The sequence below is a fragment of the Neofelis nebulosa genome, chromosome 18 (assembly GCF_028018385.1).
Source record: "Neofelis nebulosa isolate mNeoNeb1 chromosome 18, mNeoNeb1.pri, whole genome shotgun sequence".
NCBI classification, from domain to species: domain Eukaryota; kingdom Metazoa; phylum Chordata; class Mammalia; order Carnivora; family Felidae; genus Neofelis; species Neofelis nebulosa.
In genome coordinates this window covers 3613832-3627997 of record NC_080799.1, presented here as the reverse complement: position 1 = coordinate 3627997, position 14166 = coordinate 3613832, and the positions used below count along the sequence as shown (strand labels likewise).

The 14166-nt window shown below is 55.6% G+C and overlaps 1 protein-coding gene and 1 pseudogene across 1 annotated transcript in view; one reads left to right on the top strand and one right to left on the bottom strand.

The window, feature by feature from the left end:
- Positions 1-12192, bottom strand: part of FOXK1 (forkhead box K1) — a 65565-nt gene extending 53373 nt beyond the window's left edge. Inside the window, exon 1 of the mRNA XM_058710969.1 lies at positions 11549-12192. Within this exon, the coding sequence (XP_058566952.1) occupies positions 11549-12177 (629 nt within the window). The 5' untranslated portion in view covers positions 12178-12192. The remainder of the gene's footprint in view (positions 1-11548) is intronic.
- A 947-nt stretch (positions 12193-13139) lies between these two features.
- On the top strand, positions 13140-13325 carry LOC131501737 (U1 spliceosomal RNA; annotated as a pseudogene).
- Positions 13326-14166: the final 841 nt, after the last annotated feature.

The following is a 14166-nucleotide window of genomic DNA, read 5'->3' as shown; positions in this document are numbered from 1 at the left end:
TCGCTGGCTGGTACTGGGACGACAGCAGTAAATGAGGAAGGCACAATCCTGCGCACCCCCCACCCCCACCAGATCATGTCAGATAAACACACTACCGACCCTACAGTAACAGCGGGATGGCCAGACCAGGGGTGCCGTGGGTGCGCAGCCCCGGGCTCACCTCAGCGAGGAAGTTTCTAGCAAACTCAACAAGACGCAAGAAGAAAGGAGATAAAAGGTAGTGGAAGAAAGACACAAAATAATCATCATTTGCGGATGAAAATTTGACCTAGAAAACGCATGCAAACCGTGAATTTAAAAACTGTTACAAGGAACGGTAACAGCGACTAGATACAAAATAAGCATTTTATTCCAGCGCTGAAGGGCAAAAATTACTTGTTAACTACAAAAGGAAAAACAGTAACTATCGGGCAGAGAAGCGCAGTCAACACTTCTACCAAGGGATCCTCGTCACCTCCACCAGGAGGGACGCGAGCATTGGAGTGACCCTGGAGAAGGGGAGTGCTCTCGCTCGTGCTGTGGAGATGCCTGACCCGAATCTCATCAGGACTTGGTCTTAACCAGTCAAATCTAATTTGAGAGGCATCCGGTAAGATGACTGTCCTATTTTTTTTTTTTTTTTTTTTTACGTCAAGGTCAACACAAAAGGCGGCCAAGGAGCTGTCGCAGAGCAAGGAGGCCAGAGAGACAGGGCACCCAAACACAGGGCTCCACACTGGACAGGACCCGGGACACCGTAAAGCGTGCTACTGGGGCACCTGACGGCGCGGGCACACGGGCCGTGGATTAGAGGGTGGGGCACGAGGTCCCCAACTCGGTGACCAAGCTGCGGCTACGGAAGATGCCCCTACTCCAAGGGAAAAGGAGGCGTCGTATGCGTAACCTGCCCTCAAGCAGCACAGATACGTGTGGAGAAAATACTAAACGCAAACATGGCAGAAAGTTAAACATTGAATCTGGGCAGAGGACAGGAGTTATTTGAACGAGTCTTAAAACTTCTCTGGAAGCTTGTTTCTAAAATGTAAAAATTTTAAAATAAATTAGTCTTATAAAGTGCATACAAAAAAAAGAAAACACACACACACACACACACACACACACACACACAAAAACCCTCCTTTCCTACATGTCAGCACTAACCCTTTCGAAAATAATAAGGGAAAAAAGATCCCATTATTGATAGTGACCATCCCCAAGACAAATATATAAAACACCCAGAATTAAACGTAACACCTCAAGAGACACAGGGGCTCCACGTAAAGAAAACCGGTAACGATCTCGGCAAAATGTATCACTGAATGGACTGGGCTGCCGAGTGTGTGCGCTGTTTCTGTAAAGGGCCAGACGCTGAATCTGTTAGGTTTTCGGGCCACCCCGCCTCTGCCTCAAGCAAGCAGCCGCAGAAACCATGTCAAGGAACGGGCACGGCCGTGCTCCCGTAAGACTTCATTCACAAAGACAGGCGTCTGGCGGGACTTGCCCACAGGCTGCGGTCTGCTGCCAGGGTCCCGAGGCGCTGAGACCGGCTGACCGCCCACCGGGGCGTTTCCTCTTCTTCCCGGACACACGGCCCTCCCGCGGAGCGGCCCGGGGCCGAGCTCTGGTCGCTGGCCGAAAGCCGGGTGCAGACACCGCCACGGCCCAGAGAGCCGAGCCGATGACGGCGGGTCCCCGCTTTCCCACGTGGAGCACGGGGCTCCTGACCACGAATCAGAAACACCGATTCCGGGCTTTCCATGAGCCAGACGTTGGAATTTGTCCCGTACGACAAGCAGCAGGCCACAGAAGGTTACATACGTAAGTAGGTGTTTCGTGTTTCGTGTTTCGTGGCCTCCAAGCGCTAAGTGCAGGGAGCTCAGCCCTGCCCTCGTGGGCTCGCGGCTCCCTGCGGGGCTGGGGGGGGGGGGGTGTCCACGACCAACAGTCACACCAGAGAATGACCAGCCATACTGACAGCACGTCCGGGCGTGAGCAGGCGTCCGTGCAGGCAGCCGCACGCTCGTTTGTTCACAAAGGAACTTCAAAATCTGTGAGCGTGTAATGTTCACATCAAGGCACTGGACTCACAAGCACTCTGTCGACGACCAACGGGCACAGGAAAGCCGGGGCCGGAAAGGGCCACGGAGTTTGAGGAACGCTGCTTCCCACACCAGCAACCGCGCGTGTTCTATTACCTACAGGCATCGACTTTGGGTCCCTCGCTTCTCTGCTCGGCCCTCGGGCTTCGAGAACCCGGGCAACAGGCGAAAACGGACACCGTCCATGCTCACGTGTCTGCGGTGCCGAGGAGCAGAAGCCGAAGAGGATGGCCGGCCTGTGCAGCCACAAGACGTTTCAACGTCCTTCCGGAAGGCCACGGCTGGCGGCCTCCTCGCCTCACCCCCCCGGAGCCGCAGGGAGTCCGCCTGAGCCCCAGGCCCGGGCCACACCTGTGGGGCTCTCTCACCTCGAGCACCCTGCAGAAAATAATACGCGTGCCTCGGGGGTGACGGGTAAACTGAGGCAGCGGCCACGCCCGCCCCGGGGACCCACAGACCGGCCACCTCTCCAGGCCAGCAGCACGTGCGGCTTGGTAAACGTGAATGAACTTAAAGACCAAACAACTAAAAACTGAGTTCTCCACTCACTTCAGCCACATTTCAGACGCTCGCCAGCCACACACGCCTCGTGCTGCCATCTTGGATGGCGCAGACACGAAACATTTCTATCACTGCAGAAAGTTCTAGACGCTCTGTGAGACCTCCTGTTGGCTAACCCAAGGGGTCAGCGGGTCTGGAAAACCTGCTCACACCACAGTCTGCAGAGAAAAACACAACCGCTAAGAAAGCCGAATATTCAGCAGTGTCCTCGCGTGCCAGCAGCCAAGGCAGGGCTATAAATGTTCGCAGTTGATACGGAATCCAACCAGAGGGAGGTGGCTATTCTTGAGGGAAAGATGTTTTCCTCAAGCTGTGATGAGTCACTGTTCCCAGCTTCAGGGGTGTACCAGCCAAGCAGAACGGATATATTTATGTCCCCAAGGGTGGAGGCAGACAGACACAAACTTCTGTTCACGGAGCTTTGCAGCCTCCGAGCTGCCTGCTTTGCCACCGGGACCACCAGACTCCACTGTCACGCTCTTTCTGAATCAGCTCCTAAGGGTTCCTAGGCTTACAAGCTATTTTTCACTGCCTGTGTTCCCCCCACAGCTCCACGGTAGCACAGAGAAGGATCCTTAATTTCACCGGTAAACTGTAACCAAATCATGTGATAGGAGGGAGTTTTTCTGGGCAGGTTTCTGATGGACAGCTGGCCCCAGCCACTGCCCGTGCACGTGCCTGAGCCCAAATCACTCACGTGGCTCAGCAGTGTCGGGCGGGAGGGGTCCTGGTGGACATCTTCCCGAGCAGCTCGCTAGGCCACCGATCGGCTCGGGCGTCAAAGGCACAACCACCACGTGACCCCAAACTCCACAACTATGAAGTTTATAAAACCCAGAATAGCTGTGAAAGGGGGCAGTGCGAGTCTGTGGGAAGGGCCCGGGAGGGGTCAGAACGCACTCGGCATTTCTGCTTGTCCGTCTGGAAAAACAGTGAGTACCTTTTGTTCTTGCGCTACAAACCCCAGAAAGCAGAGTCTCTTCTGAGCAGACAGAAGGTCAGTGCTGGGCCCTAGGATACTGATTTACTGCGAGGAGGGAAGAGAGATCTAGGGGGGAAAATACGAAATCAGGGAGGGAGGGAATGCCAGTGTTTATCGAAAGTTGGCACAGTTTTTTAGAAGTGTGCTCAGAAGGGTTTCGAAAGGAATCCCAAACGGGGAGTTATTTCCATAAAAACACACCTCCTCTGTCACTGACACCCCGTGAGGACTCTCACAGTTCTGGGTCCAGACCCTTCTCCCTGACTTCTCCTGGTGGCCCCACTCCCGTGGCTGAGGGGGGACAGCAGGACCACCACCCGGGAACCAGGAAGAAGGACGAGGGCCCCCATGCCCTGCCTGGTTATGGGAAGACAACAGAAATAACTGACAAGATGGGACAGCCCCATATGAAATCATCAAGAACTGACTGTCCATACAAGGGGAAAAAAAAAAAAAAAAAAAAACACCTAAATTTAAGCCTAATTAGGTCATGAGGTGCTAACAAGGCCAATGACTAAATTATATGACTTTTTAAATTTCTATAAAAATACACTGTGCCGCTCAACTTTTAAAGCAAATTTTACAATTACACTACATCAAAATGTCTGATCCTTTCAAAGATTTCTATTTTCCAAAAAAATGTCCTGCTGGGTTCAAGGGGGCTCAAATTTACAGACCCAACTTAAGACAAAATATGCTTTTCTTTATATGGTAAGACATACTGACATCAGGAGATCTGCGTAATTCAATCGATACTTCCCCCAATAATCAACCAATGCATGAGGTCACGAAACCAAGCCGGGTAATGAGAGATTTATTCCAGATGTGAGACAGAGCAACAGGTTTTAATGTAACGGAGAGAGAACACGTCCACCGATGATGTGTCAGACTCCATACCGCAAGTGACCCTGAAGAAACTACCACCTGTCAGGTTCTGGGGAGGCGTCGAGGAACGACGTCCACAATCGTCCGAAAGGCACTAGGATACCCCTCCCTCGTCCAGCCCCCTCTCTGCGTGAGGCTGAATTTCCTTCCCAGCCTGAACCAAAGCCACCTACCCCCACAGACGAGAGGCACAGCAGCCAGGACATTCCAGCCGCCTTCGATCAAGCCAGAGCTTAAACCCTTACTTAAAGCCTTAAAACACCAAACAGCCTACTCTAAATGTCTGTGTTTGGGGAAATAGAGTGGTTTTGTCATGAACAGCGATTCTTGAGATACATTTATCACTGCTCTTTCTGAGCAGGCCAATAAACACGTGTATTTGAACTTCTCACTTCCAATCGTTGAGGGTGACGTGAACGAAAGGTCTCCGGGGTCCCCAGACGTGTGAGGGTGTGGAAGGGCCCTTGGATGCAACATCTTGAGTCCTGCTGGAGAGGACGAGGCGGGGGGAGGGGGGTGCCCTGGGGAAGAGGGGCAGGCCAGGGGAAGCCCTTCAGCAGCGCCGGGGCCGGGGCTCAGGGGCAGGGTGCTGGGCGGCCACTGTGGCTTCCAGCAGGAAGGTGACGCAGTCACAGCCCCGCTCTGCGCGCACGTGCAGAAGAACCAGAGCCCTGCTTGCCGAGGAAACAAACAGAAGATACATGTGTGCCTTTCTGGGCATGGTGGAACATGTGACAGATGACTACGGGGAAAAGGCGTCTTCTTAAGCAGACCACGTAAAAATAGCCATTTCTTCTGTGCGTGCCTCCCGGAAAGTATTCGTAGGAGAGAGGATGCCACACATTTGCAACCGGCTCATGATGTAAGGCTGGAACCGTTACGTCCGAGGAAAGCAAAACCCGCGCTAACACATCTTCGGCCTGCCATCGGGCTCCTGGAAGGGGGTCTGGTGAGGCCCCAGGGGCACGGTGGCAGGACCAGTCAGCACAGGCCGGCGGGGACCCGCTGTGCTCACGGCCTCTGTCCAAGACTCCTGGGCAGTGCACGGCACACCCTCACGGCTTCCCTTTATACGTTTATGAAATACACGTACGGCCAGAGATTCCATCTGCTTTCCTTTCAATCCATCAGGAACCTTTGCCCAGAAAACCGGAAACTTGTGAAAAGCGACAGCGTCGGCGAACGTTGCCCACGAAACCTCCTTGCAAGTCACGATGCAAGGGCCTATTTCCAGGAAATCAAAGTAAAAGCATTTATATAATTCTCTCCTGTTAATATGAAATGCTTTAAATGCAGGGTAATTATGGAAATGAGGCATTGCTGTAATTTGAGTTGTCATTAATTTACCAAGTTTATCCCCTGACATTCACAAGATGCAAAAACAGCAAACACTAAATTACTGTATCTCCAAATCAAAAGCTTTCATTTCATTTCAGCTCATAATTGTAAACATAGCTGTCTTTTTCGAAAGCACTGACGATGAACGTCATTAAAACTCTACACGATACCCTTTGGGCGCCCACCAGCCCTCTCCCTCTCCCAGTGACAAAGGCTTTTGTAAAGTTATTATAAATTCGATTTCAGCACATGCTCCATGATAAGTAATATCCTTCTCACAGGCTCATTGCTAAAATACTACATACGTCTTCCTATGTGGGTGACAGGCCCAAAAAAGTCAGCGTGAACTGAATGTTGGAGAGGGGCACACGTTTTCATTAACAGGGGTTCCGCGTACCGGCTCCCAATGGGTTACGCTCCCAGAAATAAGGCCTTTCCAAGCAAACGTTTAACAAGATGACAGTGTAACTTTGAACAAATATCCACAAGTGATCCACAACAACTGCCAAAGGGCAAGAAAACCAGAGCGAGGGGTGTATCTAGAGAAAATGTGCATCCTGTATTCCGGCCCACGCCGTGCGGACACCATGCGGCCGAACCCACAGCTTGGTCTCCCGAGCGGCTCCTCCTTCCATGGGCACATCTGAGTCCGGCAGCCTCCACACCCACACCGTCTCTTCCCTCCTGGGAGGCCCCAGACGGGGACGTTTCTTCCTCAGAGGCCCTTCTGGCCACCTGTCTTCTCTCCAGTCCAAGGCACAGTCTCCCTTCGCGGCGGCTGGGAGCTGAGCTGACACCCTCTCCCGTCCCGAACCCCATGCAGCACACAGTTCCGGCCACGACCCAGGCTCCGGGTCACGAGGGGATCCTGCGGCCGCGGCGGACGGGGAGGCACGGCGTCGAGAGTGAGGGAGAAGAGCAGTTTCTGCTGCCCGGGATGCTGCTGTCTGCAGCAAATCTGGGGCATTTTCCGACTACTTTCAAAATGACTTCAATCTGATAACTACAGCTATGACGGTTAGTGACTGATTCCATACTTTTCGAGGGACCACGGCGGAACAGGCCTGGGAAGCTACAGGAAACAATCTCGTAGGTGCTAAAATGCTCTGCTGGTCACAGTCAGTCACCTTCCATCACGGTCCGTGTGCGGAAGCTGAGAGCCCTCCCACGGGCCGCTCACAGCATGTCCTTCAGAGGGGGGCACACGCCGGCACGGCCAGGCGCCAAGATCACGGGCCACGGTACAGGCGGTAACCAGTCTACGGGCCCAGGCAAGGACCGTCCAAAGGCGCGAGGGGAGACAGACAGACATCTCTGCTTCCTGACAGACACACGCCCTTCCGCCTAAGAGGCAGCTCAGGCAAAACAGCATCAAACCCGCGTCCGATCAGATCTTAGCCCCACTACTAACCTACGTAAGGGGAACCATGGGAATCCAGTCCACAAACGCAGGCTGTGGAAACGATATGGGGCAAGTGAGCCCATCTCTTCAGCGAGGGAAACAGAGACGGATGGAGCCTACAGGTGACAAGAGATGTGAGTGACACCAGCCAAACAGGCTGTCTGCACCTGATTTAGTTCCTGATCCAAATAAGCACAGTGTGAGAAGAGAAATTCACGAGACAGCAAGGGGAACGCATACAGTGGCTGGAAGTTTGATGACCGTGAAGAAATTATCGTGAATTTTTAAGGTGTGATAACATTGTGGTTATCTTTGGGGCGCCTGGGTGCCTCAGTCAGTGGAGCGTCCGACTTCGGCTCAGGTCACGATCTCGCGGTCCGCGAGTTCGAGCCCGGCGTCGGGCTCTGTGCTGACAGCTCAGAGCCTGGAGCCTGTTTCAGATTCTGTGTCTCCCTCTCTCTGACCTTCCCCCGTTCATGCTCTGTCTCTCTCTGTCTCAAAAATAAATAAACGTTAAAAAAAAAATTTTAAAAAGGATCTTTATCTTTACTGAAGCGTTGACACACAGAAGGAGATGACATTTATGATTTCCGTCCAGATAAGTGGGGGCCGCAGGAAAGCTGAGTAGGGACGAAGGAAAAGTAAGCCAGGTCACGGCAGGCTACCCCCGACGCCGGTGACGGGTGCATAGAAGTTCACCGCTCTATTTTTTTTAAGTTTGAAATGTTCTGTCATAAAAAGTGTCGGGGGAAGAAAAAAAGACCCCTGCTCGTCCCCAAAAGGTTGGAAAACACGGGAAAGGAAAAAGGGAAAAAAGGACCCTATGATCTTCCCACTCCCAGAGGCCACCGCAAACAGAAGTCTTGTTTGTACTGTAATTAATCAAGTAGCCCATGTTTATTACAAACCTGTTTTTTAAAGAAAAGAAGGCTGGAAAAAAGGGGCCAAGAGCACGTGGGGGGCTGCGTACGGGCCTTTCTCTGTGTGGCTCACACATAACATCGACGTCAAGTTCCAAATCTGAGGGCGTAAAGAACCAGTCACACGCACACTGTATCCACCCGTAAAACCAGGGAACGGGGTCCACGTGTCCCCGGGGCAAGTTGACTCTCCACCTCAGAAAACCGCGTGAAATCAACGCCACCGCTTTCCCCACGGACGCTGCAAATCCCTCCAGTTACTCATGAGTTCATTCAACAAACACAACTCAGCTCTGTGCACGCACTGCCCGCCTGTTCCTGCGCTGCGTCTCCAGGGAGGGAGAACCGCGCCCGGCCCAGCCGTGGGGAGAAATGCTGGACTCGCGGCTCGGGAGGCCCGGCAGAGTCCAGCGAGGTGCGCGCTAACTTAGCACAAGTCATAAGGGACGCGCTTCCCTCCCTGCGCGTCCCCACGCACTCAGCACGGTGGAGCCCCGCAGCCGCAGGCAGGGCCGGCTCTCAGTGTGTCACAAGGAACTGTTTTCCCACCGGTCATTCAAAAACATGGAAGTTTTGGGAAGACGTACCTCTAGAAATAAATGGGGGTACATTCTGGTATTCCTCTTAGCCACATGCTTTCTTGAGTGGGGAAGAAGAGTGAGGAATGCACAGCGGAACCTGTCCCCGGGATGGGAGGTGCGTGGGACGTCCCCCAACGGGAAAGGGTGTGTCTATGACCACAGCGCAAAAAAAAAAAAAAAAAAAAAAAAAAAAAAAAAAAAAAAAAAAAAAAAAAAAAAAAAACAAGGCCCCAAGGCTCACGCACCTGCACTCCATGAAATCCAAGCATCGCCAAATCAACGAAATGCCAATACGATAGGAATTTTAAATTTATGGTAAAGAAATTCATAGCTTCAAATACTAAAAAACGTTGTTTTAATGTTTAATTATTTTTGAGACAGACAGAGAGAGAGCAGGGGAAGGGCAGAGAGAGGGAGATACAGAATCGGAAGCAGCTCCAGGCTCCGAGCTGTCAGCACAGAGCCCGACGCGGGGCTGGAACTCACAAACCGTGAGATCATGACCTGAGCGGAAGTCGGACGCTTAACCGACGGAGCCACCCAGGTGCCCCCATAGCTTCAATATTAATGGCAAAACCACGTCCCAATGCCTGAGAGGAAACAGACATTAATTACTACCTTTCTTTAAAAATAACGAATTTCCCATTTGGGGAGTGACAAAAACGTACACATTCAACTTCCTTGCGCTGAATTCATTAAAATTTCCTGAGTGCTTTCGGTGGGACAGGCCAGAGAGCCTAGCTTTGAGAAGTTGACAACAGCCATTTCATATGAGGGATTACGGAGTAGTTTATGCTCTCTAAAACAGAAAAACAAAACAAAACACAAAACAAAACACAAACCCACTCAAACTGCCAAACCCATCAGTCAACAGGCTTTGTCGGTTTTCAGAAGCAGACGGGAGGGGAGACACGAACTTCCACTTAATGTTTCTCCCTCTGCCCGTGTGTTCTGTTCTTGTGACTTTTACATCACTGCCTACGTGGAGATTGCTCAGAAGCTCGTCTCGAGTCAGACACAGGCACAACGGGGCAGAGAGCCCGGTCAGCCACAGCACAGCCCTCCAGACGCGCCCACCGAGGAGGCAGGCCCCTCGAGGGCAGACCTGAGATGCACCACGAACGCCCACCACGCGTTACAGGCCACAGACCTGGGACTGGCCCATCCTGAGGCTGATCTGAGGACTCGGCGGGCTAACACTCCGTCCCTTCGAGTTCCAGAAGATACTGTGGGCTCTAGATTCGGTAAGCTAGGCCCTAGTTAGTGTACCTATTCAACAGCTGGGCAGGGCGCTCTGAAAATCAGCCTCCAGTTTACAGACGCGCATTAGCAGAAACAGGCCTCTAAGAGCCCCGGGGAGGGGAGGGGAAGGCGCTGTTCTGCCTGTCACTCTCCCAGGCCCTGAAATGTACTGAATGGCCCAGAACAGAGAGAACAAAGTGGTAACAAACACAGGATAGAATAACTCTGTGACTCGCCAAGCCCTGATTTTACCCAAATACATACCTTTCAAGTTTGCAAAATAAAGGTCTGTTCTCACACCCTAAGCAGGGATGAGTCACTGCTGGTGTTGCACTGGGAAACTATTCAGTGCAATATTTACAAGCCAGCTCGCCAAGACCCTGGGGAGGGGAGAAGTTTACAGAAACAAGCTTTGGGTGCTGGGGATCACCCCAGCAAAAATCCCCTGAACTCTCTCATAAAAAAGAACACTTAGCCCATCAGAGACGACTGGGGAACAGGAAGCCGGTTGGAGAAATATAGACACTCCGTGAGGAGTTAAAGGCAATTACTACACAGAAACAGAAAGTGCCCTGAAGAGGAAGCGGGGCAGGTAAATAGGCTTTCTCCTCATCAACAGACCTTGAGAAAGCAGGGATCGCAGGAGCAGAGCCCGTGGGGGGAAAAGTGGACGTGGGAGCCAGAAGACAAGGGAAAGTGAGTGAATGTCGCTAAAAGCATGCATGTGACAGTGGCCGTGCCACCCCTGGAACCGCCTTCTCCCTGCCCTGACCCCCCCCCCCCCCCCCACTGCTGTTTCTCCTTTGGGCTCAGGAATCCCAGGCTGTGCTACAAATGCTCGAAGTGCTGGGTACCACTGCCCCACCCCAGGAGCAGCGCATTCAGGGGCACTGAGGACCGAGCACTTCCTGCCCTGTCCCTCCGCCCTGGGAATGGGAACGTCCCTCACACGCCCAAAGTCACTGCCATTGACTCGGCCCCTAGCGCGAGGGGGTGAGGGGCGCACCTCCCGGACCAACACCTCCCGATGCAATCCTTTCCAGGAGTGCGTGCAGGGGCGACCCCCGGACTCAGGCTGGGCGGGGGTCAGGCGTGTCCTCCGGTCCAGGCCCGGCAGAGGCAAGGGCGACCCTTACGGTTCAGGCTCGGTGGGGGCGGGGCGACCCTCGGAGCCCAAGGCCCAAGCAGGGTCGGGGCGGGGGGGCGGGGGGGGGCGGTCAGGAGTGGACCTTGTGTCCCGGTGGAGCACAGATCGGACCTGGGTTGGAGAACGTCCCTGAGGCCCAGGCTGGGCGGGGTCGGAGGCGTCTCCGGTGTCGGGCAGGGCGGGGTCAGGGCAAGGTTTGGGGTGACCCCAGGATCTAAGTCAGGCTGCGGATCCGGGGCGGTGGTCGGGAGTGACCCCAGGACGAGGCTCGGGCCCCGGGTCAGGGTGACCTCTGGGTCCGGGCCGGGCCAAAGGCCGAAGGTGACCACGAGTCGGGAGTCGCGCCGAGGGTCCGGGTGACCCCGGGGTCCAGGCCGGGGGGGGGGGGGGGAGCGGGGGCGCGGCAACTCACTGTTTGGGCAGCTGCAGGGCGGGCGCGCCGCGCCGCTGGAAGGCCCCGTCCACGAAGACGCCGTTCTTGCCGAGGCAGCGCAGGTAGAAGTGCGGCTCCTGGAAGCTGAGCTGCAGGTGGCGCCGCGAGATGAAGCTCGACAGGCCCATGCTCAGGTCCACGGAGCCCTGCGACGAGTTGCGGCCGATGGTGACGCTGGGCTGCCGCATGAGGAACTCGAACTCGCGGCCCTCGAGGCGCGCCAGCGCGGGCCCGGGGCTCCTGCGCACCGAGGCGGCCGCCGCGGCCACCAGGGCCTCGCCCGACGCGGCCCCCGCGCCCGGGCCCGTCGCGCCGCCCGCGCCGCCCGCGATCGCGGCCCCCGCGCCGCCCGCGCCCCCCGCGCCCGCGGCCCCCGCGCCCCCCGCGATCGCGCCCGGCGGCGGCGGCGGCGGCGGGGGCGGCGGCGGCGGGGGCTGGGCGGGCGGCGGCGGCGACGGGGCGGCGGGCCCGGGCGCGGGGGCCGCGGGGGCCGCGGCGGCGGGGAAGGCGGCGGCGGCGGCGGCGGCGGCGCACAGCACGGGGCTGCAGGGCGCCGAGCGCAGCGCCAGCAGGGCGCGGGCCCCGCTGTCCTCGCCGACTTCGGCCATGTTCGCGCAGCTCCGAGCGGCCTCCGGCGGCGGCGCGGCGGCGGGGGGCGGGGCTCCGCGGGGCGCGGGCGGGCGCGGCATCCCGGGCCGGATCGCGGGCGGAGCGGAGCCGGAGGCCGCGCGCGCTCCCGGGGCGGGCCGGGGCGGTGTCCACGCCGGCGGCGCGCTGCCCTCCCCCCGCCCCTGTCCTCGGGTGGGGTGGGGTGGAGGGCCCGGCGGGGGAGCGCTGCCTTCCCCGCGCTCGCGTCCTGGGGCCGGGGGCGGGGGACAGGGGAGGAGGGGACAAATGCCCTCCCACTCCTGGGGTGGGGGTGGGAGAAGACCCGGGGAGGGGGGACGGCTGTCCTGCCCCAGTTCCTGTCCTTGGGTGGGGGTGGGGGGGCCGGGAAGGTGGGGACCGTCCTGGGGAGGGGGGAGGGACGACTGTCCCCCCCCCCCCCCCCCCCCCCCCGCCTCCCCGGCCTTGCTTGGGGTGGGAGGGCCGAGGAGGGGAACCCCTAAAAGTCTAGCTGGAGAGTTTTTCTCCTGGGTCACTGGGCAAAGGGACAAATGAGCTCAGCAGTCTCTGGGGCCCAGACGCTCCACCCCCCTAGCCTAAACTCACACACTTAAGCACCTGAATTAAGGGTTTTCTACTGTAAATGGAGTTTGCCTAAAGATGCTTGCGATCCCTGATGTCTGTGTTCCTTTTTGGAATCATTTATTCAATCAACTAACAGCTAGATCAAGTATCCGGGGACCCAGGCTAGGCACCGGCTTCAGGAAGACAGACACAGCTTTGCCCTTCAAGCTGTTTACCTGCTCATCCGGGAAGAACATGCCTGGCCAGTGGGGCACTGGGGGTCAGACCCCTCTAGTACCCCTCTAGTACTACGGAGGACCCCCATATGCCTTCCTAATTCAGCCAGGCCCCCTAAAAAGGTGGCAACGTTCCCACATTTCCATCATTTAATAATTGTCGAATGCTTACCTGGCCGGGGAGATACCATGATCATGAAGGTGGTTTTCCCAGGACGAGGCTGGTCCATTGCACTCCAGATGTGCTGACCCCTGCGACCTCCCCAACTGCAGAAACCTCCACTGCGTAATTTGGGATAGTGGGGGAGGAAAAAAAAAATGATTGTCAGGTGTCAGAACACAGACCCTCCCTGGTGGCTAACAATTCAGTGGGAGATGCAGACGTGGGTCAAATGCATGTGCTTATAAATACAAAATCACCACCATCAAAAATCCTGTGAGGCATTGCTGGGTGGTGACCTGAGAGTGTGTGGGGAGAAGGGGCCCCCCAGGGTGAGAAGTTTGCCTGTTTACTCACTTTCCAGCCTGGACGTGCGGGACGTATTAACCAATCATCGTCTGAGCAAATACAGAGGTACAAATGGAGATAGAGAAGTTTGTGGTGCGGGCGGGGTGCGGCGGGGGGGGGGGTGTTGTAAAACATTTTTATGAAAAGCTGTCACAAGAAAACATACTTGGCAGAGGGAAGAGGACAGTAGAAACAGGGTCAGGGATCTCTTCCCTAAGGAATGACAATTGATCTGAAGTCCGAAGATGATTTGCGGTGAGGGGGGGTGGGAGTCTGGGGGATGGGATTCTAGCCAAGGAACAGCATGTGTTAAGGGAGCGTGGCACCTTCAAGGGACTGACGGGTCACTGAGGATGGAAGAGAGAGTGACCACGTCAGCTGGGCCCAATTAGGCAAAAAAGCTTAACGGGCCATGTTGGGTCATGTAAGGATTTAGGTCTTATCCCACCGGCCGTGGAAACCACTGAGGGGTTTTCGGCAGAAAGGCACATGTATTTGACCCACATATTTGAAACAGAACCACTGGCTGTTGTGTGGAGCTTGAGTCAGAAAGGGGTCAGTGACTATGGGAGGCCAGTAAGGAAGCTGGTAACTCAGGCGAGGGGGCAGGACGGGGGCCGAAGGAGAGAGGTGGACAGAAGTTGGGGGATTTGGGCAATATTTATCTGATACAAAGACATTTA